Source organism: Athene cunicularia (genome assembly GCF_003259725.1).
Source record: "Athene cunicularia isolate RWA chromosome 1 unlocalized genomic scaffold, athCun1 chr1_part2, whole genome shotgun sequence".
In the NCBI taxonomy this organism is placed as follows: Eukaryota; Metazoa; Chordata; class Aves; order Strigiformes; family Strigidae; genus Athene; species Athene cunicularia.
Window position 1 is genome coordinate 13,507,043 of NW_020799092.1, and position 23,235 is coordinate 13,530,277.

General features: G+C 41.5%; 1 protein-coding gene across 4 annotated transcripts in view; it reads left to right on the top strand.

The window, feature by feature from the left end:
• The window catches only part of WASHC1 (WASH complex subunit 1), a 47,695-nt gene that overhangs the window by 4,558 nt on the left and 19,902 nt on the right, over positions 1-23,235 (top strand). The window contains exons 1-3 of one of the 4 annotated variants that reach the window (XM_026868222.1): positions 74-366; positions 1,856-1,969; positions 10,634-10,787. In XM_026868222.1, the coding sequence (XP_026724023.1) occupies positions 10,639-10,787 (149 nt within the window). In that variant the 5' untranslated portion in view covers positions 74-366; positions 1,856-1,969; positions 10,634-10,638. Of the gene's footprint in view, positions 1-73; positions 367-1,124; positions 1,392-1,855; positions 1,970-10,593; positions 10,788-23,235 lie in introns of those variants that run through there. The other 3 variants (XM_026868221.1, XM_026868223.1, XM_026868220.1) reach the window with 3 other exon arrangements.

A 23,235-nucleotide genomic window follows, 5' to 3' on the forward strand; every position in this document is an offset into this window, starting at 1 on the left:
CCGCGGCGCAGCGTGGCTGGACTCGGCGGCCAGGAGCCGGCTTCGGGGAGGTTCCGTCCTGGTGGGCCTGAGCGGGGCGGCAGGCGCCGGCAGGGCCCTGTGAGGGACTGCCGCGGGGTCTGAGGCCTGTCACTCGCTGGTGAAACGTTTCTGGTGGCCGCAGGCTCTGACCGGCAATCCCGTCGGGTCTTGAGAAGAAGAGCTTGTTAATGTGAAATTAGAGTCATATAATGCCTGTCTGGGTGGGATAACGGGGTTAGAAAACCTTCTGTTACACTTCTTAGGCGGTGCTTCAGTGCTGAGCCACGAAGATGGGAAAACCTGCCAGGCAGGCATGGAGTGTGGAAATCTCAAGTTGGTGATGATGTATGGGACACTTGGACTCAATATAGCGCTTTGGGGATTGGGAAGGGTAATGCCTGCGCTCTGTGTAGGTTAAGGTACCCTGTGGGGATAGATAGCTAGATGCTTCATCCTGAAGGGAGTCACGACAAAGAGAAAAAGGTGTCCAGGATAGAGAAAGGGTCAGAGGACTCTGGGATGTGGGTTATGTAATTTTTCCTCAGAAAGTTAGCTAATGGCTTGTAATAGAGTTGTGGGGTGTTTGTACTATTCTAGTTTGTACTATTAACTATCAGCTAATTCAAGGAAAACCGCAGATTATAAAAAAAGTAACTTCTAGTCCATCAGTACATCAATGCAGTTTGCTACCTGGAGTACTGACAAATAGTTTTAATGTGGGTTGCCTTTAAGTTGCACAGGGGTGTTGTTCCTCACTCCCAAGCTGGTAAATATGGTGCTGTAGTGATTTGTCAAATAAAAGCATGTTAGTGTTTGCAAGTGAACCCCAATGCTGTTGTGATAAATGCATTTACTGTATTAATTTTTTTCTATGTTCAAAATAATGAATGAGTCAACCAATGGTAAAAAGACCACAGGGCTACTAGGCTTAGCTGTACATGTGAAAAAAGCCTGCTGATGGACATAGTGAACATTGTAAATACAAATCCAACAGTGACATCACTGTTAGTATTTATTTTAGAAATTAGCAGAAGTCCTGTTGTAGTGAGGTTCCCCCCCTCTTTTTTTTTTTTTTTTTTTCCTCTTAAATGGTATGATTCAGATGTTGAGTGGTTGGATTTTCCCAAAGGCCTCTGTCAAAAGAGGAGGCTGTTCATCCCTGGGCTAATTCTCAACTCTGCTTGCTTCTACAATGCAGCTTCCAACAGGGAGTGTGGGATAGCGCTGGCTGTTGTTCTGGCATTTCACATGATTCACGCAAATGTCAGCTAAGAGTTTGCCTGAGGTGACCTATTTATTCCATCTAGGTTGCAACGTGGGTGTTGCTGACAGTGATTTGCAGACTGGATTGACCTCTTCTGGAGTAGATGAAAGTAGAAACTAAAACTGTTTCTATTTCTTGCCAGTTCTTGGAAATATGGAGCCTTCCTTGAGCAGTGAAAGGAAGCGGAGTGGCTAGGGCTGCTTTTGCCAGAGGCAAGGGCTAGAAGCAAAGTGAGTTTGGCATGTCCTGGTAGAGGCTTTCTATATTTCAGTTGTCTGAGGAATTGGAGGTGCTCCAGTCAACTGTCCCTTGCTTAGACTTTCTTTTAGTAAGGTTAGCTAGAGGCTGATAATTTATCCTGATATTTGATTATGTTTGTGTAATAAAGCTGGGATGTAAAGACTGCCTGACATACCTCTGTATTCCTGGGATGCTTTGGCTGGGGGTGAACAGCCACACCTCCAAAGGGCCCTCAGGCAGAAGGATGCCTGAGGCACTCCCAGAGCAGCACAGGCCCTTCTTCTATCACTCCGGGTATTTAAACTGAGTTTTTAATCTTCATTCCTTCAGATAAAAAGTGCTGTTCTCTTCTCTCAACTCACGAGTTCATTGGCAAGAAAACGGAAAGCAGATAATCCCTGGGAACTGCTCTGCAGTCTGGCTTCTGGGTTCTGGTAATACCAGGTAACTGTAGTCACTGCACGCTCAAACCCGAGCAGTTAGAGAAGGGTAGAAACTGAGGGCTGGGGAACAGTAGTGCTGAGATAAGCCTGAAAGCAAGGCAGATATATTTTTTTTTTAATTTTTTTAGATTAGAAGTAGTGTGCAGGGGAAGAAGAGTATTATGTCTGAGATTGTGATGTTTCCTATGGCTGTGGTGTATGTGCTTGGAGGGAATAATTTTTATCACTTAGAAAGTGATTTCTGTAGCTGATCAGCTCTGCTTGTACCCCTTCACAACATAACCTTTGCTAGAAAATAGTCCATCCAGCAGTTTTAGTGGGTTATTGATTCCCCAGCTGTCATTATTTTGACCCAGCTTTTTGTCAGCTCCTTTCATCCAGGCTACCCTGTAGGTATATGCCTTCTAGCAAATGTGAACAGGCTTGAAGACATTTCCTTACGGTGAGTTCCCCTTTGTCATCTTGAAGAAATGCAGGCATTCCCTTTGCTTCTGAATATATAAAACAGGCAGGAACTGCTTTGGGTGCCAGTTTGATTTGGTTGTTGCCTGTATTAAATATCTCGGGATCTGTGGTAATGCAATGTGTGTGGGGTATGGGTGCTGTGAAACTCCAGATCTTTGGAGCAGAGGGTACTGAATGTGGAGGTGAAAAATAAAACAGTGCTAGTTAGGGTTTGTAGAAGTGAGATGTGGAAATGGTTAGATCTGCACCTCAGGTCACTCTGCAGGAGACTGAAGATGATACTGCATCAGAAAATTAGGGGAAAATTAGCTAGATTTTGTTTGTTAGAAAAGTGCAATTTTTTTTGACATGTATTTGTTGCTGTAGTCTGATAGTAAGACTGAGCAGTGCCTCATTTTTCTGAACCAAATGTTCAGCAGTGTTTCAATTAGCCTGCTTTTGAAACTCCAGTATTTAAGAAAACTTACTTCAGGGAAATGGCCCTCCGAGGGAATCTGTGGTAGCCAGTGGCTTCTGTGTACTTCAGGTGTACAAAATCTAAGTGCCCCCATTTAGGAAACTGAAAAAAGACCTGTGTCTGGGTGTTTGCGCTGGGATTCTCAGCATTATTTTTGACATCCCTATTGTAGATGTAGCTAAGCTATTTGCTTAGGCTTCTTTTACAATAAATATTGAGAGGAAGGGAAGGCAGGCAATTAGCACGGTGCTTTCAGTCAGTTGTAGATGTCTGCCTTTAGCATCAGATCAATTGTTCATTAGAGCGCCTGATTGTGTCCATTAATGATGAGAACCAAAGGTGACAGTTGCAGAGTAGGTTATCTGATTTAACTTCAGATATCAACATCTGTCCATCAAAATGAGCTTTATGTATCCAGGTGAAGGAAATCAATGTCAACCTGTGCTTAGAGGACAGGGCTTTCTCAGCACAGTGATGCAGCTTGGTGCCTTATGGCAGCGAGGGCTGCTGTCTGTTATTCGCAAATCTCTGCGTTGAGAGGAAAGATTGTCTTGGAGGCAGTAGTGTCTTAGAGACCATCATAGTCTGTGGAGCTGAGAGGATTGAAGTGCATATCTAAATTATTTTTAAAAAGCAATCTGAAAGGTAGAGACTTAAAAGAATTTAATGTAATAGCATTCTGTCTTCTGGAGAGCTTTTATCATTTGATTTTACGTGATCCATCTTTAATCCAATGTCAGATATTTTGCAATTTCCCAGGGAGTTGCCATATGCTATTGTAAAGCTGGGCTCTGAGATTTCTTTCTCTTTAGCCTAAGTGAAATAGGGCTGTGTAGTATGTGACAAACCAACAAATCTAAGTGGGCCTAAGTAGTTTTTAGGGGAAGGGAGGATCCCTGTCTGAGAGTGATCACCAAGTGTGTTGATGTACTGGTTCACACCCATGCTTACTTGATCTCAGAGCCAGTGCTGCTTGTGGGAAACTGTGGTAATGCTGTATTGTAAGGACAGGCTGAAAGTGTGAGGTTGATGAGATTAAGTATCTCTAAAGCTGGAGCAGAAATGGCTTTCACAGCTGTGGCTAGGTTAACTTTCTGGTGTAGATGTGCCAATGATGTGCTCCTGCTGCTCTGAGGGGGGCAGAGAGAGACAGCTTATAAAGCTTCTCACTTTCTTGAACCCCTTGCCAGTCTCTGTGCATGGAGAGCTCCAGCTGCTGAGTTTAATTCACTCATTGAGAGCAGGCAGGGTGGGACAGCAGAAATGAAGACTCTCTTGCTCTAGAAATGGTACTGGAAAGTAAAATCCTAACTGATGCCAAGCCCTCTAAAGATGGAGAAGCCCAACTTTTTATAGCTTTGTCTAAAATAGCTACTAGAGGTCTTCAAACCCAAAGCAGTAATGTCTACAACAGAGTTTGAGGATGCTACTATAAGAGAAGTCTAGTAGCATGAGCACCCTGATGGAGTACAGCCTGCTATGGGGCTTAATTACTGTCTTATTAATGCTTTCTTTCATCACTGCCTTCCAGCCTTCAGATCGTGATTAGACCTATTTATAGGGGCAGAATTCCTTAATATTCAGCACAGTGCACCTCTTGCCAATCAAATCAGTACCATCTGCATCTTTGATTGCTGCTTAATAACACTGTAGAACATGGTTAATTAAAAAATATAAATAGACTTTTCATCCTCTTAACTTATCAAAGTGCTTTTCTCCTCCTCCCTTCCCCTCTCTGCTCCCCCCACCCCCCCCCAAAAAAAAAAAAAGGTAAAGTTGGCTTAAGCACAGGGACTATGATGAACCTCTCATCTCACTGCTGGAAATACATCCTGCTTTCTTGCCCAGGATAGCTACCTTTTGTGTGCTCTGCCAGAAGACTACATTTCAGCCCCTGTAGTGAATGTCAAAACAGGGCAGAATGACAATTTGCTGCACACTGCCTTATCCTGTCCCTTAACAGGAGCATATGTGACGACATGTTTTGCTTTTCTAGCAGTTTAATTATCTTTTTTAAATACAGTTCCCTGGCTTTGCAGCTGCTAAACTCACAGGAGTGTGTTTTATCTGTGGAGGGCAAGGTGATAGAATTGTGGGGGGGGGTTTATTTTTTCCTTGGAGGAGTTCATTCTGGTATTTTGTTGGAATGGTTTCTAGGTAAGCTCCTAGTACAACCAAGGTATGACTTGAATATGACAACAGATTTGATCATGATTTGAAATTCTTTGGGAAGCCTGTGTGGAAAGTAGAGAATAAGGATGATGTAGTAGTATATAAGGTGCAGTACTACAGAGCACAGTAGTTAAGTGTACAGTAGAATAAGTTTGTGATGAGCCATACAACAGATTGTAGCACTTGGGAGCCTTGTGAGCTCTAAAAGTCGCATTTAGATATTGCAAGCAATGTGCTGATGTAGACTGGAGAGGAGGAAAGTGAGAATAACAGAAGTCTGTTAGTGTCAGCCAGGATGGGACAACATTGGTCCAGGTAAACATGGTAAACAGTATTATGTGAAAGAAATTACTGTTGGTGAGGAATTTGGGATGACTTCTCACTGTGAACCAAGTTACGCATGTGACTTTGTCAGAGGAGACAGCACCTTATGATGTTATGCCTAAAGTCTGTCTCTACTCTGTCTTTTGAGTGTGTTTAATCTTAACCCATAGTTCACTTGTGACTTGGTCTCTTCCCACTGTGGAACCATCCTGGTAGTAGTGGTGTAGAAGTATGTGCCTAGGAATATGCAGACATGTGTTTTATTGCATGTTGCTCATCTCTGCATCAATGCAGGTGGCTGCAAGGCATTGATCTTTTATTAGGGTCTTACAAAGGAGGGACATAGGGCTAGAGATAGCCTGTCACTTCTTGGAGATGTTACTGCATGTGGGAATTAAAGGCCTTCAGGTCATGCTGTCTTTCCAGTTCAGTGACAGACACAGCAGCGCAGTATTTGCTGAAGCAGCCCTTGTATCTTTGAAGAATACACACTGATTTTTTTCTTCAAAGTATTTAAGGCCTCTTCTCCCCTGAACCACCTTTTTTTAATCCCTTGGAGCACGTTAAGAAAGCAAGTACTGTTGGTGGCTTGCTTTATTCTCCCTTCATTTTCATAGCAAAGCATGCCACTGGTAAGTGCTTGTGTATAGCTTTACAGTCTGTATGTGTTGAAGGCAGCCAAATTATTTTCTTAATATTGCCTTTGTTTATGTTTCCTTGAAAAAGTAAGGTATTTTAAGGTTGTGGCAGTTTTTTTGCTTGTAGATAATCAACTCAGTGATCTGTCCTCCATAGAGCAGTATCTTGGAGGACTGTTGCTTCTTTCACAGACTCTGTTTGCTCCATAACAAGTTCTTTTGGGCTTAGCCTTGACACAAGGAGTTTTATTCTTGGGTCTGGGGGGAAGTAACACAAGAGGGTGAGCAAAGTAAGTGTTTCTCTACCTATCCAGAGCAGTGAATTGTGTACTTTCTTCTCTGGGTTCAGAGCTGCAAATCTCTTTGTAGCCATCAGTTTTAGACTTGCTAGTGATAGTTGAACAGTATGACTAGTTGCTGGTTCTAGATACCTGAAAGTAGAGTATCAGTACCAGAGTGCTCAGCCTGTATCTATCCTGGTGTAAGTCATTTGGGAAGATGAGACAGTCTGGTGGAGGCTGATGTTGTGTTTCCCACGGCTGTTCTTTCGCTCAGTTCTTGCTGGTGTGAATGTTGGAACTGAGAGGGAGAGAGCAGCTTTGGGTGCAGAGGGATAGCCACCAGCCCTGACAAGCTTTGCACCAGCTTGCTTGAGGTTAAAGGCATAGCCAGCTTAAGGCAAAAGTGCAAATCTGAGCAGTTCCTAGCTCTAGTCAGAACATCCAAATCAGGATATAACACTCATGGCAGGTGGTGCAGTGAGCAAACAACCTTTTTCTCTTTGTTTGCAATTTAATAAGGCAAATGAGGTTATTGTATAACACCAGAGCACATCTGTCTTGTTCATGAAAGTTGACATAGAAAAAATAATTGAATAAAGAGTGTTTGGAGCCCCTAGATGCTGCAGCTTTTTTCCAGAGCCTCTTTGATCACAATAAAAGAGCTGTGTTGCTGTTTCTTCTGCCTTGTGTGACCCACGGGTCACACCACTAATGATTAAATCTCTTGGGTGATCTGACATGTGCTCTTCTGAATAATACTTGCTTTAGTGTTTTATATGCCCATTTCTCACTGTAGCATATGAGTATTTAATGTATCATCATCATTATCATAATCATCATAATTCCAGAATGCTGTGCTTTCTGCTGAAATATGCCAGCTCCCTCTTTAAGATTCTGGAGTGATACTGGAGCCAGTTTGTTGCTTTGTGGAAGTCACTTCCATATGTAAGACACAAACAGTTTATTTGTACCTTTGGCGTGTATGTTACGTGAAGGCTTGGGATTCATTGGACAGGGTGGGAGACCTGAGATATTTCTCATCTGCAGTACTTTGGTTTTACGTAATGCCTAATTCCAATAATGGGTCATGGCAAGGAAATGTGCTGCTTCCTTCTCAGTGCACTGGAGGTTGAGGTAAAGGAAGATTCGATCTTGCTGAGTGACATTCAGTTTTTGCTTTCCTTCCTGACTCTTGTTGGGAAGATTTTGAATTTTCCTTATTAAAGTCTTCCTTGTTCCTGCAGTCTCCATTACAGGAAGCAATTTTGCTTTTATTCTAAGCATATGGTCAGGCCTTTACTCAAAGTGTTGGTAAAACTGGCTTGTTTCTCTGGTTAGCTTTGTCACGAGAGGTAATAGCAGCTGTAGCATGGCATTTTGCTTGAGTCTAGTAATTTAGAAGGCTGTTGCTGTTTTTCCTTTCTTGCTATAAATCTCTAATTCATTATCTTGCACAGAATCTCTTGTAACTGTCTCTGATAGCAGTTTCCACAGAGTCTATCACGTTTCTGTAATGTGTGGGTTTTTTGTTTTTTGGTTGCTTTTTGTGTTGTGGGTTTTTTTGTGGGTTTGGGTTTGGGGGTTTTTTTGGGGGGGGGTTGTTTTGTTGGCTTCGGGTTTTTTTAGAAAGGTGAGAATCTGGAGATTTTGTGAGAGTCTGTGTTGAGAACCTGTGAAGCTGAAGTTTACTGACAGCCAAACTGAGAGTGTTAGCAGCAGCACCCAGGGCTTTTCCTGCTTTGCCCCACTACTGTGTGCTTCTCTCTTTGCAAGGGAGCAGTGAGTACTGAAGAACAGTCTATAGCTTCTGAGTGCAAGGAAAGAAATAGTTTGGTAGCAGCTAGGGGAGGCTCCTTCTGAGTGTGAGCATCTGTCAGCAGTTGAACTGAGCTTGGCTTTAGGAAGGTCACTAAAAGAATTAGGATTGGTGAGAGTCTGGGAAATCATACTGGGGCTGTATAATCTTATCTGGCCTCAAGAGGCGAAAAGCTTGGCCTTCTCATCCTGTGGGGCAGAATTGCCATTACTGGTAATGGTTTTGATAGTGAAGCAAGTTTAAGAAGTCCCCTTCTTGCCCCTGCTTCCCACTCTGTTTCATGACTGGGTAATTACAGCTGTATGTCTGGCTGCGGTAAATTGGGTCATTGAACTGATCTGAGTTAAAAATAGGCATCTGAAACATCAGCAGCATTGATGCAACAGAAGAGTTGTGACCAGTGGCAGGGAGGATCATAAACTTGTTTTGCTGCCAAAATGAAAGTATCTCATAACTGCAGGCACTCTCCATGTTATTTGGTTACTTTGTTCTGCATTGTCAGTCAAATAGTAGATTTGAAAGCAAAAGGGTTCAAGCTTGGTTGTGGTCAGCAGATCAAAAAATACCATCTCAAAATTAGCTGTACTCCTCTCAGATTAACTTGTATGCTATACAACACTAAATAATAATTTGCTGCATGCTGAATAGGCTCAGTCAAGTAGACTTATCAGTGTGCAAGCATTGCTGCTAAAGAGTGTGGATACAGAGGCTGGCTGCCAGTGATGCACGAAATAAAACAGAATAGGTCTAGGCTTCTGCAGCAGAGCCAGGTCTTCTGATGGATGGGCTTGATTTTGCAAATTCGTTATCTGTGAAAGCCTCCTAGGTTTCCTCCTTCTTTTATGTCTCATGATTCATTATTAAACACTCCCCCACTAATCACACCCGCACCACCCCCCCAAAAAAACCCAAACAAACCCCAAACAAACTGCAAACAAACAGAACGGCCAAATCACATTTACAGAAATTCTTTCCTCACCTGCTGTGGTAGGATCAGAAAGGACATATTTGCAGAGGTTAGATGGTATTAAGCATACAGGAGTGGCTGCAGGCAAATCTAATCTGATACATTTTCATTTTGTGAAGCAAGATAGGGAATTCAAAGAATGTGTGAAGACCCCTCAAATTTTCACCTATCAGTTTTTGTATGCTGTAACTATCTCTTCAGGCTCTTGTTTTGTGAATTTCTCCAGTATAGGCTGTATCTCTGTGTTATTCTCAGCCTGCTCTGCTGCACAGGCTGGAATACAGTTTGCACACAGCAGTGCTTCTGGGACTAGATCTTGCAGACCTCCAAGTACCATGGAGGGAATGTGTTGTGTCCTGAGATATCTCTGTTTCTGATACCTTAATTTTTGATCCTCCTTTGTTTTGCTTCTCTTCAGGTTAATGAATATTTTCTTATGGATGTACAGCACTCTGTATAATGAAACCCTGTAATGAGCAACTGTAGCCTGTGTGGGTTTTTTACAGTCTGAATGAGCAAGAAATACTGAGAAAACAAATTTGAAGGGATTTGTGTAGGCCTAGTGGCAGAGTTTGCATTAGAAAACTAAATGGACACTATTTATTAATTGGGCTGTCCTAATAGTAATATATTTGTGAGTTTACAATTTCTAATGTGCTCAGAGAACTGAATTTCTTCTCTTTTTGTTATTTTTGAGAGAAAAAACATGGGAAGCAGACTCTTTGAGAATCGTTGAGGGAGAAGTGAGCAAGGTTGACAGGATGGAAGCATGGGCGGTGCATAGCTTTCTCCTGGCTGAACTACAGAGCAGTGGTATTGGCCTGGCTGCATTCAGGAGCATGCGTACTGCTCTGGTGCATGTGTTGAACACAACCGAAAGATTTCCATTGCTGTTTAGATTTTATATGTGAAAGGATCCTAAAATAAGGGGGATTCTTTCAAGATATTTACTAAGAAAAAATCCAGTCACCAGAAACAATGAGCAGCTCCTGGGAGAATGGAAGAACTCTCATTAACCTACTTGGAGCAAGGGCGTGTGTGCACATGTATGCTCTGTAATTTCATAGCTGCTGTTCTTGGAAGGGAGCAGTGGTTGTGCTTCTTGGAGCAGAAATGTCAGATGAAATACTGCATTTTGCTAATAGGGTTGAATGACCTGAAATATATCTATCTGGAATATGATGATGGGAGGAGGGACAGGGTGATTTCTGGCAAGTGTTATTGCCACCCTGAACTGACTTTGCTCCAAAGTCTGGTCTTTGTTTTCAGCACAGTACTAAGCAGAGATTTGTTGACTGCTAAAAATTACCATTCCCAAGAACATTCAAATAAACAAAAATCTCCCACCTCACTGTAGCTGCCTTGGATTTATCAAAAATCCAATATGTCAGCCTTACTACTTGTGCCTTTCTCCTCAGCTCACCAATTCTGTTGCAAATGCTTTCCTAAAATAATTAGGGGAACAGAGAGTGGAAGTCCCTGAATAAAAGCTGTGGTAAAACAGAAGTGTGCTCACTGTAATGACCTATTTGCTGTTTTCTTTAGGCACAATGGCTACAGCAGCCCAGAAGCACTTTTTGGAAGGGCAGACATACTCAGTCCCCCTGATCCAACCGGATTTACGCAGGGAGGAGGCTGTTCAGCAGGTGGCAGATGCACTGCAGTATCTGCAGAAGGTGTCGGGCGATATCTTCAACAGGTACGGTGCTGACCAGGGGTTTGGGAGCTTAGCATGCAGCAATGAATGTAGGAAATGGAGGTGCTGTGATAAGATTGCAGCAGTGAAAGGGCATTGCATTGGCCAGCAATGGAAGTGCAGAAAAGAATAAAGAAGGACCAGATGCACTTCAATAAAAGTTTATTGGATTTGAGTCTGTCAAAGTTAGGCATAATGAAATGACTGCAGCTAGCCAGGGGTTGGTTGTTATTAATTTTTTATTCAGTGGCAGACTCCCACAGATTGCATTACAGCTTCTGCTGCAGTTATCCTTTATTCTTTCTTGCTCATATTTTAAATGGGAGACTTTCTTATTTAGAGTATTTTGAAGATACATCTTTCAGTCATTGTACTTGGAACAGCAGAGTAGAAAATGTCTCTGTTCCGATCTCTGGGACTTACATACTGTTGTCTTTGGGCTTCTCTTTTTGTATGTTGAGTGGGTTGAGTGCATGAGAGTTTTTGTTCTTACCACAGTCTCGTAATCAATCTAAACTGATCTCTTCAGGGTTTTGGCCCAGACTTGCCACCTCTTGCATATGGCCATCTTTAGGATTGGATCAGTAAGACTACCTGTATAGCAGATCAGAGAGATTCTTGTGTTTACCTGAAAATGAGGCTAGGTATTGTGATGATTTTTTTTTTTTTTTTTAATCCAATGCCATCTTTGATATTGCAGTGCCCTGAGGTGATGTGTCATATCATTGGTATAGAAACAGATCAGTGTTTGTCTTCTCATAGCTTGATTAACAAAAGCACTTGCTTTAGTTTCAATGGGTATCATGACTACCTAGTCTAATTTATTATGGTGTGTGCAGGACCATGGCATTCTTTCTTCTTTTGAGTTTTTTTGGTTTTTTTAGGGGCAGATTGAAGTTCTTCAATTTTTGATTGCAATACTTTGAAAGGCAGCCCCTGGGGAAAGGGTAGTCAGTAAGGCTGAGCTCAGGTTATTGAGGGAAATAAAGGCTTTTCGTTGCAGTAGTGTTTGTTTGGGCAAGGGCTGCATGTAGGCTGGACACGAGGTCTCATTCTTTTGTGCACTTCTCAGTATGGGAACCCTTCATGATACAAGGCTGGAAGAAGGCTTTCTAGAGCTGCCAGAAACATGTGGAAATCACCTCTCAAACTTGGGATTGGTTGACAGTGCTGCCCCTCTCTGTGGTGTCAAATAATGCTATTGATAAAACAGGAGAAGTTCTTTCCTGTCTCTTTTTTCCTTTTTTTTTTTTTTTTTTTCCTTCCTGCACTGCTTTGTAACGCAGTACCCTCTAATTTCCACAGGGAGACAAGCCTGCTGTTTTGTATGCAAGTCACTGCTGAGTCCTGAACAGTGACTGTGATGCTGTTCCCTTGCTCTTTGGTGCACTCATGACTTTTAATTACCAATTTTTTCCAACAACAGAGGAGACTTCATTGGGCTATTTGTTTGCTTTGCCTTTCTTCGGAGGTCTCAGTTCTCTGATATAATTAATAATGATTTAGTAATTATGCAGGCGACTGATTAAAAGTTCCATGACCTTGGCTGTTCCATGCCAATCAAGGGGCAAAGCTTTGAAGGTGAGAACTTTGCCACTTAGTGAAGAGTGACCTTTTATGTTGCCTTTCCTGAGATAAGGCAGCTCTGTCTTCCATTTCCAGGAAGGAGCTGCCTTATCTGTGGAAGCTGACTGTTCTGATCTGCAAAACAGCAGCTTGCAATGTTGATGGAGAGGAAATTTCTTCAGTGTGACACTCAGCTGAGTGTGTCAAACTCATTACTTCAGTACTACAAAGATGCAGATGTTCTGGGGTTGTTTTATGGGAACAGTTGGATTGGTACAGTGCTTTTGAGAGTGGCAAGCTGATTTGTAATTTGTTAAAGGTGGAGTGAAAGAGTCTCTCTTACGGTGGAAAGAGGAATCTTTCTGCAACCAAATCGTGTTTCCGTGTTAGCTGATCAAAGCTTCTGTTTTGAGTTGTTGCTGACATGACAATTGAGTATGAATTCTTAAACTGAACATGTCCATCCATTGTGCAAGAAGGGTGAGCTTTTTCTGTCTTTATTTGGAAACTGGCTGAAGGCAACTGTGATACTGTTTCGGTTGTAGAAGAGATATTCCCTGGGCCAGTTACTGCTTGTGCAGAAGAAGCAGTGGTGAAAAGTGCCTGTGGATTTGGTCGTCTAAGATGATACAGGAAAAACACCTTTGCACTTGGAGAATTGGGACAAAGAAGATAAACAGCTTTTTTCCCCTTCCCCCTGGTTTGGACAATCTGAGAAATAATCCATGAGGCGAGTCTCTGCCAAGTTGTCATCTTCCCAAATGTTCTCAAACAAGCTGACTTGCTGTTAAGTTTAACTGTGACAAGGTACATGGTGGATGAGGCACTTCGCAGAGCTCACTAGTTTGTAGAGAATCAAGGGATGCTCAGGTGCAAAAAAACAGGTAAACTATGTCTGAGACCCAGAGCAGATGCCCTGGGAATAGCCTTGGAGAGTAGGTCTAGCAATGCGTAGCAGTGAAACCTCCTCTGCACCTTGCTAACAGTGCACCTGGACTGTGATCTGCAACCACTAAGAAAGAGCAGGTCATTCCTCTCTGTCACATTCCTAATCCTTGGGAGCAGGGACCCATCCAACCTTTTCCACATGGAGAACAGGAGAGTACCACATCTTGCAGGAAGAGAGCACTGACCTGGGCAGGCTGGTGGCTGCTGGGCAGTACAGGTTTGATGTCTTCTTAGGGAGGACTGTCCTCTCAGTGCTGATATCACTACTGTGTGGAGATTAAGAGGCTGCGCATACTTTCCAGGGTTATGGAGTAATAGAAGTTTTAACCTTGTGTATGTTAACTGAATTAATGTAATTATTCTGCTGTGGAAGCTGCAGTAAAGATCAGATTCATTGCCTGTAGCTACTGAGATTTTAATACATATCATTACTGCTTAAAACATAAATATTCTAACGTAACCAATCTGACATATCTATATGAGTTTAACTCCTGGATTTATAAGGAGGGCTTTTGATATAGGTCACAGGAGGCAGAATGACCAATTTTAAACACTCAATTAGCCAGTAGTCTTTCACCTATTTGTTTCATGGTTACCAGCATTTTTGGGGTGAGAGCTTTCATTGGAATCATGTGCTGTGGAATTTTTTACAGGAATGTTGTTGTGATAAGTACCTCAGGTAGGTGATGGGTTTAGCTTTCCCAAGATGCCCCTCTGGTTAGCTAGGCTTGCTCCTGGTTAGCTAGACTTGCTCTTTGGAATTTCTCAGTTTGAGGAGATTTTTTGTTGCCAACAGGATGTTAATAACCTCTAATATCTCTGTTCATTATTTAGAGTGTACACTTTTGTATAACAGATTTGTGGAAAATTGCCTGTGCAAATTATCTCATGGAATAGTAGCAGTAGAAAGAAAACAAATACTCAGTGTTGGAATGTTGTTATCAAGGTCCTGTTCTCCTTTGCCTGTGATCCAACCACAAGTTGTCCAATATACAAAATTTTTAATCCTTCTGCTTGTTTTTTTTTTTCAGTTCATGGAAGAATTTCTGGGTTGGTATTCTTAAATATCTTTTCAGTGTTTTTTGCTTGTCTGGAACAGTATTTTGCTAAATAAGCATATCCTTTTTGTTCCTCCCCAGTTGGATTCAAATTAATTTCATATTAAATATTTGAAAAGGGCTTTAATATTAAACAGAGGTTTAACTGAGAGCCATGCTTCTGAAAGTGGTAGTTGGATAACAAAAGCACTGTGGAAATGCTCTTAAGCGTGGGGAGGAAGTCTGTTAAGTGTGTGATTAAGGAAGGTAAGGAGCAGCTGGCTGGGCAGCAGTCTTAGCGGATGTTTGAGACAGAAGCAGGATTGAGATATGAGTAGTCCTGAAACTGAAAATAGACAAAACTTTAATTATGAGGTGATTTGGGTGATCCCCCTCCTCCTTTTAAACTTATTACTGTGATTAGTCATGATGATCAATAATGGAAATGGGTGACTGAATATATCCATAAGAATATACTTGATTTAGGAGGTCTGTGGCATGTATTATTAAATGTTCATGGAAACTTGCAAAGAAGGGTCTTGCTGGAAGCTGTACTGTGTTTTGTTGTGCACTGTGCCTCTGGGATGCAGCTTGGAGCTTGGACACTGGATTGTATTTGCTGGCTCTAAAAGTTTGGTCTTACTAGCAGGGGAGCTGTCAAGAGGGCTCTGTTGTGATGGGTGAGTTTATGCCAGGTAGCTGGCTGTAGCACGGGGAATCAATTTTTCTCCAGTTACTTGAGAGTGATACAGCTCTTGTTAAGTAGTAAGTCACCTCATGGTACTTTGAAGTTGTCCCTGAGGTCATCTGAAAGAAGATGCTAGGTCTAGTTTAGTTTCAGATACCTCTCTTGAGGGGCTGTAGGAGCAGTCAAGATTAAGCAGAAACGGTGAGGTAAAGGAGTGAGTGGATGTTCCTGCAGACATGAGGACATGGAGCATGGGAAAGGCAGGGAGGAATTTTTGGTGCAGGTATTGGTTATTCTTGTAGAGGCATGTTCAAGTAATGTGCATTTTAAAATCTTTAAGTGTAGCACACACTTTGTAAGAAACTCTGCTCATTTGTTTTAGCTCTCATCATCTTCTGGAAGCTGAATTTGAAAGTTTGTAAAGATGTAGCTTGAGAGACATTCCCAAACTATTGGGAAGACTTTAGGAAGTGACATATGAGGGTCAGATCAGCATGCCTCAAAGGTTGGTGACAGCTGACAGCAGCAAGCATCCTACATCCTCAAAAAGAGGTGGAAGGATAGTGACTGTTCTGCAGGAGTCCAGATTCCATCTCTTTCTGGATGCTGCTAAAATTCCTAAGTTTAAAAATCTTGTGAGATCTGAGGCCCAGACTTAATTCAGATCCCTGGACATCCCATGGAGTGGGGCAGCAGGTGGGAACGGGCACAGATAGAGCTGTCACAGCTTGAAATGAAATTGGAATAGTAGGAAAGAGGAGACTGAATGGTATTAAGTCATTAAAAGATTATTGCTTCGAAATGAAACAAACATGGTGGAGAATTAGCAAGACAGGATTCTCGCTTATCTCAAAGTGCTGAAAATCTGTGTCTTTTGGACTTTAGAAATTATATGTGTCTTTTGAAGGAGAGGAACAGAATGCTAAATTTAATTCTGCAAGCGAGATGCTTTTTATGGCATTGTCATTGAAATGTAGTGATGGTTACTTAAGCCTTTGTACTAAGTATACTAACAGCAGCTCTTCCACATCAGTTTTCCACTATCGGTCTGTTTATCTTTGGATCCCATTCCCCCAGAAGGGGGGTGATCAATTGATTCTGCCTTAAGTGACTGAAAGGCAGGCTTGAACTTGCTAAGAGAGCTGCAGCCTTCTGTACACCAGCAAGCCCTTCAGCATTGTTTAAAATGAGCAGTTTAAAGAAATGATCGAAGTGTTTCACCTTCAATATCCTCCTCCAAGCAGACTTAAACTTTTAGGACCTTGCAGGTCTGCAAATAGTGGTACATCTTAGTGAATAACTAAAAGACTTGGTGCTAGCATTAATGCAAAATGTTTCTCAAAGCATGAGATGAGTTTGTGTTAGCTACAAAAAACATTCTGTGAAGAACTGCTCTTAATGCTTGATTCTACATCTGAAAAGAAAATGATGGAATACTGTGTACAGGATGCTGAAATGGCCATCCAGGAGCACAAAGGAAATACAAGCCTTACCTGTATCCTCAGTCACTAAAAATAAAATGAGTGGTTTAGGTGCAAACGTGCTAAACTGCTGATATATCAAGGTGCTGTAAGTAGTAAAAAAGTGAAGGAAAATACAAAAGTTGCAGGAATGGTGTTCTCCCACTTGTGGAATTGGTTGCAAAGCTGCTTAGCAAAAAGAGGCAGGCAACAATTTCAGACTTAATGGAGCTCTTGAAGATTCTACTCTTACAGGGCCTTTTGTGGTAGTGGAATATCTAGTGGAAATGTGAGACACTTTGATCAAAACAGATGGCATGTACAACAGGAAAGGCAAACAGTAGGCAGAAACTTAGGTAACTTTGGTACATATGGTTTGTTGTTTTATTTTAGTTTGTGGCTTTTTTTAATCCTGACAGGATAGTCTCTTGTTTGTACTGTGTGCCTTGTTGGAGGTAATTCAATATTGAGTAATAGCTTTCAGGTTCTTTTGAGTTAATTCTCTCCCTGGTCCTTAAAGACAGTACAAGACAGACTCCCTGCGGAAGCAAGTAAGAGATTCAAAAGTAGGAAGAAGCATAATATGCACCTACATAGTTAAATGCAATTCGCTGTAGAATATGCATTGTGGCTTGACCAGCCTGAGGCTTGAATCTGCTTTCTCTCTGGGCAACTTGCTTTCTACTTTTGCAGCTCTGGGGGATTGGATCCACTCTCAGGAGGATTTGCTGCTCCTCAGAACGTGAAGGAGTAATACCAAAAGAGAACAGAGGGAGGCAAGGTTGCAGTTTCAGTAAAAGAGGGCTTTGCTTTGAACGCGTTTAGTTTATTTTCTTTGTTTGGTCATGAACAAGGGGAAATCCCACCTTAGCTTCTAGAGGATTGATTATGGCCACACGGATCACTTGTAACAGGGGTGTTGCTGTCTACAACTGTATGAGTTGGATTTCCTGAAAAGAGGTGTCCCAGAAGAGTCTGTGATAAAACTTAACATGCTTAATAAAAATAAGTTCTTGATAGCATAGGAACTTCTTGCTGTGCAGACTCTGTTCATGCAGCAGAACTTTGCATTTTGAAGAAAATCATGAATCAGAAAAACATTTGGTTTGATCACATACAGTTCATAGTGGCTTTCTGACTTAATTTTCTTTGCTTTTTGTTTATATGTTTATGTGTCTGCAGGCTAAAATCAGCTTACTACCATCTATAGACTCCCTGTGGCTCCGCAAAACTTTTCTAAGCGATGATTTTGACATGAGATGCCACATGTAGTAGCTACTGTTATTTGTTACTCAGAGACCATGTTCCAAAACAGTTAAAGCAATTTTAAAGCCATCTATGGAGATAAAGCCTGTAGTAGCAAGAGGCAAAAGAAATGAATGTTAGACCTGTTTGTGAAGGTGAGAAGTAATTACCTCGATAAACATTGCCTTCTTTCACTGAGGATTATTTTAAAGAACAGCCAATTTGAGGATGGAGCTGTGACAAAGTTGAAGGATGGATCACTTTGTATACCCCCAACCGCTATAAATTAGTATAGACTTTTATGAGCTATCTTGTAACAAAAAGTGCAGAGGTGTAATTACCCCTGCTTTTACTGCTTTAAGAAGTTGAAGCCCAAGAGGACTTCTCTGCTATTAACAAAATGTAACTTTTTGCTTACTGAGCTGTTTCTGGATTGAAAAGGCAGTGTGTGAATAGCCTGGAGCCCAAGCACTGTGCAACTGCAGTGAAATAACCTGCTTTGGAGCTGAGTGCAGCAGGGTCTGAACCACCTGATGCTCGTAGAGGCTTATGGACTTCAGAAATACTGTCAGACACATTAATGCAGTGAGATTTTAAATAACTGGAAGTTGTAATATCCTAAAGCATAAGAGTAACATATCCAGAAATAATAATGGTGGTGATGTATCCATAATGGCCTAAAGGTATGTGAGAAGAGAATTTCATGCTGAACCCTAAAACAGGCTTTTCTGCACAGCAAGACCACTGAGAGCCCTTGAGAAAGAAGTAAAAAAAAAAAAACTGTCAGGAAGTGATGGTGACCTGTCCTTCTTACCACATGCCAAAAAGGCTTGTTCCAGTGAGCAATGCAAGTCTTTACAGTGGGACTGAGTGTCCACCATTGCATGTTTATTTTCAGTTAATTCTGAAGCCAGAACTGCATGGACATTTTGACACCTTTTCTAGACATCTCTTGAATGTTGTTTCAGAGTTTCTACCCAATTCAAACAGATGCTAGCATGTAATTGCTTGTATGTGGTGTTCAGAAATGTTTGGGGGTGCCTTAAAGTTAGCATTGGGTTGGAGGTAGGTGGCTGTTCAGCTTGAGTGTGGTGGGAAGGTGTGATAGGGAAATGACTTTGTGGATGAGTTGGGCTACAGTGTGTCTCTGGCAGTGTTTTGCTAACAGCCGTGGTGCCAGTCCCTCAGGAGGTTAGTAGGATGTCAGTGTCAATTCAAGGTTCAGGCAGTGACCTGGGCTTTCAGGGCTGCCTGAAGAACAGAGGTGGGACGGACCTCCCAGCCACACTGTGGAGTGACTAATGCAAAGAGGGTCTCATGGCTGCAGTCCTTTAGCATGGGAGTGTTAAGTGCACTTCCTGCACATCTTCCCGCAATTGTGGTGCCTCGAGAAGGTTCTTCAGGAGAACCCTGAAGCTCTGCTTGTTGCACAGCTGAGCCCACTTCCTTTCCTTGAAGTACTCTGGCTGTGAGTTGGAAGGATCCAGATCCACTTGATGAGTGATGCAGTGACTGAGATCTTGTTCAGCAACAAGTCGTGTATAAACTACTAGGGCAGTAGGTGGCTGTTAATTAACAAAGATTTGGCAATGATCTTATGAACTTCCCTGTTCAGAGAAGGGTTTCCTCGCCACCACCCCCTGCCCCTTACTGCAAGTGACTGTAGCTGTTACTCTCTGGAAATGTCCAACGAGAATAAATCATAACAAGACAGTGTATGCCTCACAGCAAAGGAAATGTTCCCTTTTTTCTTGTTTATCCTGCAGGTTTGGCACAATTGTCAGATTTTCCCACTCTCACTCTTCTTGACATAATTGCCATGTTGCTCTTTTCTTATACAAAGTGATAGCTCTACCTTCTTGACCAGCTTCAGACGCTGGACTCTCACACGTGTTGGAGTAATTTTCTGTTCCTATGAATGAGTTTTGTCTGTTCAGTCACCCCTGGAGGAAGAGATGCAAATAAGTCACTTTATTTTACAGGCATGACTACCATCGGGGATCTAGTGTGGAGAAAACTGTCTGGAAAAATAACACTTGAGTAGCTTGAAATGTGTATTACAGGCTCCCTCCCAAATAAGTGGGAGTGTGCACACTGAGGGGAGAGTTGTGGGAGGAAACACCAGTGCCAAAGGTCTGTTCTTCACACTTGACTGGCAGATTAAATTCTCTTTTCATGGTCCTTCTTTCTGACTAGCTGTGCTTCTGTCACTGGGCTTTTCCAAATGGGGTGTGTTAGAGTTTGGATGTGAATGCAACTGACAGTTAGGATAGAGCAGTGCTTTTGAAGACAGCAGATCTTTTTCAGATGCCAATGAAGGAGTTGGTTTTTTCTTCCATCTAAATCCTCCAAACAATCATTTTATTGAGGTAATCTACCATGCTGTGTCATTAGGGAGAGGAGGGATAAAAATTATTTGTGGAGCCAAAGATGAAAGATTTGGATGGTAAAGTGTGTTAAAGAGAAACCCCAGGTGAGTAATTTAGTATCTTCTGAGTTGGATTCCATTCTTAATTTATCCAAGAATATGATCCTTATTCTGGATTAATATGTTTTCAAGTGCAAATACCTGGTTTTATTTTACTTCTAGGACTTTCATTTCAGATCTACCATCAAAGGTGAATAAGATGGCATGCTTGATGGGCTTTTAAGAGACATAACAAGACATTCCTTTTAGAAAAGGAATCATACCTGCTGCACTTCTGCTCTGTGGTAGTGCAGCAGGAGTAGCCTTTCTGATTATTTGTGAAATATACATAACATGGCAATCATTCCAATAGCTCAGCACCAAGAAACTAGAAAGTTCATGGTCTCTGCAGTTCAGTTCTCTCTGTCACTTTGACCTGATGACTGGGTTTCTTTGGTTTTGCTTCAACATTACTACTTTTGGAAGTGGCATCCTGGATTTTGTTGATTTCAGAACATATTCAGACTTTCTGTGGCTTTTTTCAGGGAGGGAAGACGAGAAGCTCCCAACTCCTGTTAGGTTAATGAGCACCAGGCAGGGTTTTGTTTGTTCTTTCTACACATGGGTGATTTAGGGAGAGGAAAAAAAAAAAACACAACAAACAACCTCACAGCCAAAATCATGCCCTTCATTATGCATCATGCTTACTTCTAGCTGGAATGAAAGGTTTAGCTGCTGCTGAAGGCATTGGTCTGTGAGAACATTTATTGTATATGTCACAGCGCAAGTGATTAGGCTATTAAAATGTATTAATTTACTGTCCTGACAGTTTGGGATTAGGGAGGGATGTTTGAAAAATATACTGTACAAATTTGTTCTGGTATTATTGTGGTGCTCTTATTGTCATTCTTAATGACTATTTGCAAGTCACTACATGGGAAAGAAGGGTTTTAAAAGGACAGTGAGGAAAATTAAATCATGTGTCTAAAACTGTTCTAAAGGTGATGTCCAATCACTGATGTGCCACAGACTGTTTCATTGAAATGACAGAGCAGCAGTCAGTCCAAGCAGAGGCATCTGCTCTGATGCTGTTAGAAAAATCTCTGCCTGGAGCTCAAAGTTTTTTTGGGAAAAGTAACTAGAAGTCCCTCAAGAAAGTAAGAAAGTGCTGTAATCACTCAGGAAAAGGTGTTAGATGGATAATGTGTCATAAAGAGTTACTGTCATTTGTTGAAGAAGCACTTATGCTCAAATTAGCTTGTTGATGGGCATATCATAGAAGGTGCCTTTTGAGATTTGAGAGTGACTGCAATTGATTGTAGGAGAATGAACAAGTAGCACTAAATAACCTCTGTTTCTGAAGAGCAAATATTGTGAAATAACAAGCTACATTTGCAAAGAACATGGAAAAAAATCTTTCCTTTAAGAGGATACCTGTTTTGAAAGAGAAGGGTCTATTATAAGGAGTTCAAACTGGAAGCATGGGTGAGAAAAGGAAAAGATGTAGTTAGCAGTGGGGTTTTGTCGCTAGCAAAAGACCGATACATTTTCTGAGAAACAGTTATCTTGTGTGGTTGGGCTTAGTTTCCATTGTGTCAAAGTTTTAGGGAAATCTTAGGAATTGGCACTAGTCCTCATGGGAGGATCATTGACTGTAGACAGAAGTACCAAGTGGCAATGTTTGTATAGGTGGAAGTATCTAACTGAAGGTAGAGTGGAAAAAATAGAAGAAATTTGATTTAGTAAGCTGTTTGAAAGTACAATGATCACTGCAGCAAATATGATGATCAGAAACATGGTATTGAGAACAAAACAGAATGAATGACCTGGAGACTCAAGTTATCCTTCCAAAGCTAGTTAGGTCATTTACCAAGTATCTGATGACAACCTCAAGAAGTCAGAACAAAGTGAGGAAAGACCAGAGGCAGACCCTTATTACGTGGTGGAAGTCAGAAGGGAACTACGAGTTACAAGAAGTGCAATTGTCTTTGAGGGTTTCACAGACCACTTTAAAGTAGCGGGTCCTTTTTCTTGATTAGGCTTTCCTTCCCCTGAATATGCAAGTCCAATTGTGCAGGACAGTGTTTTTTATAGATTTTTAGTTAGTGACTGCTGTATGAGTACTAGCTTGTGCTGTATGAGTACTAGCTTGTAAATGATAGCTCTTAAGTATCTGTTATTGAAAAGGGGACTGAAGGGTTCAACTTGTTGAGCGCAAGTCAAATTCTGAGTGATTGCCATCAGTTACTGGGAAGTGGGGAAAATTTGAAGTCTATATAAAAATTTTTACCTTCAAACTTGTGTCTTAAATGTGAGGAGATGGTATATTTTGGATCCAGAGAAAGAAGTGTTGTTGGAGAGAATGGTCAGTGTTTTGCATCAGTGCTGGCTAGCTATAGTTTATTCTAGAGAGTAGCAGTGGGATGGATTTGGCAATGAGGAGGCACCGAAGAATGTAGAAGTACTTGCACAGGGGGTTTTAAACTCAGTAAAACTAAAAATTAAACAACTACTGAAATATATATGTTAACTCTTGTGAATTAAAGCAAAAATTGTTCAAATTAGTGAATGATGGACTCAAAATCTAGTCTGCTGGGACTGTAGTGTGAATTTCCACATATTTCCTTTGTCACAGGGACAAATGATTCCACTCTTGGTTTCACAAGCAACTGAGACTTAATTAACACTTGGAAATAGCTTTTCACCCCAAAATCTCAAAGCAGTGAAGTTCTAATGATAGATATTTGATTAAATGCAAAGTGAAGCAGTGCTTTTCTCAGAGAATGATTAGAGTTTGAACTTCTATCATAAGGAATAATTTTGCGCTCTGGAAGCAGGTGTGTTTTGATCCACATTCTTATTCTTGGTGTCAGTGGCTTGTTTTCGTAGTGGAGATAAACAGACTAGGAGCAGCATTTGTGCTGTGTACAGTGTTGGTATAAAAAGCCAGCCTCCATGCCAACAAATGAGCAGGAGCTAAGCTTACCTGGTACGTTCAACCCTACATTAGGGCAAGCCCTGTAGTAGAACCTTTAGACATGTAAATCAGTTCTTATCACATGGGTGCAACTGGGTGTTACTTGCCTTGGACAAAAACAGA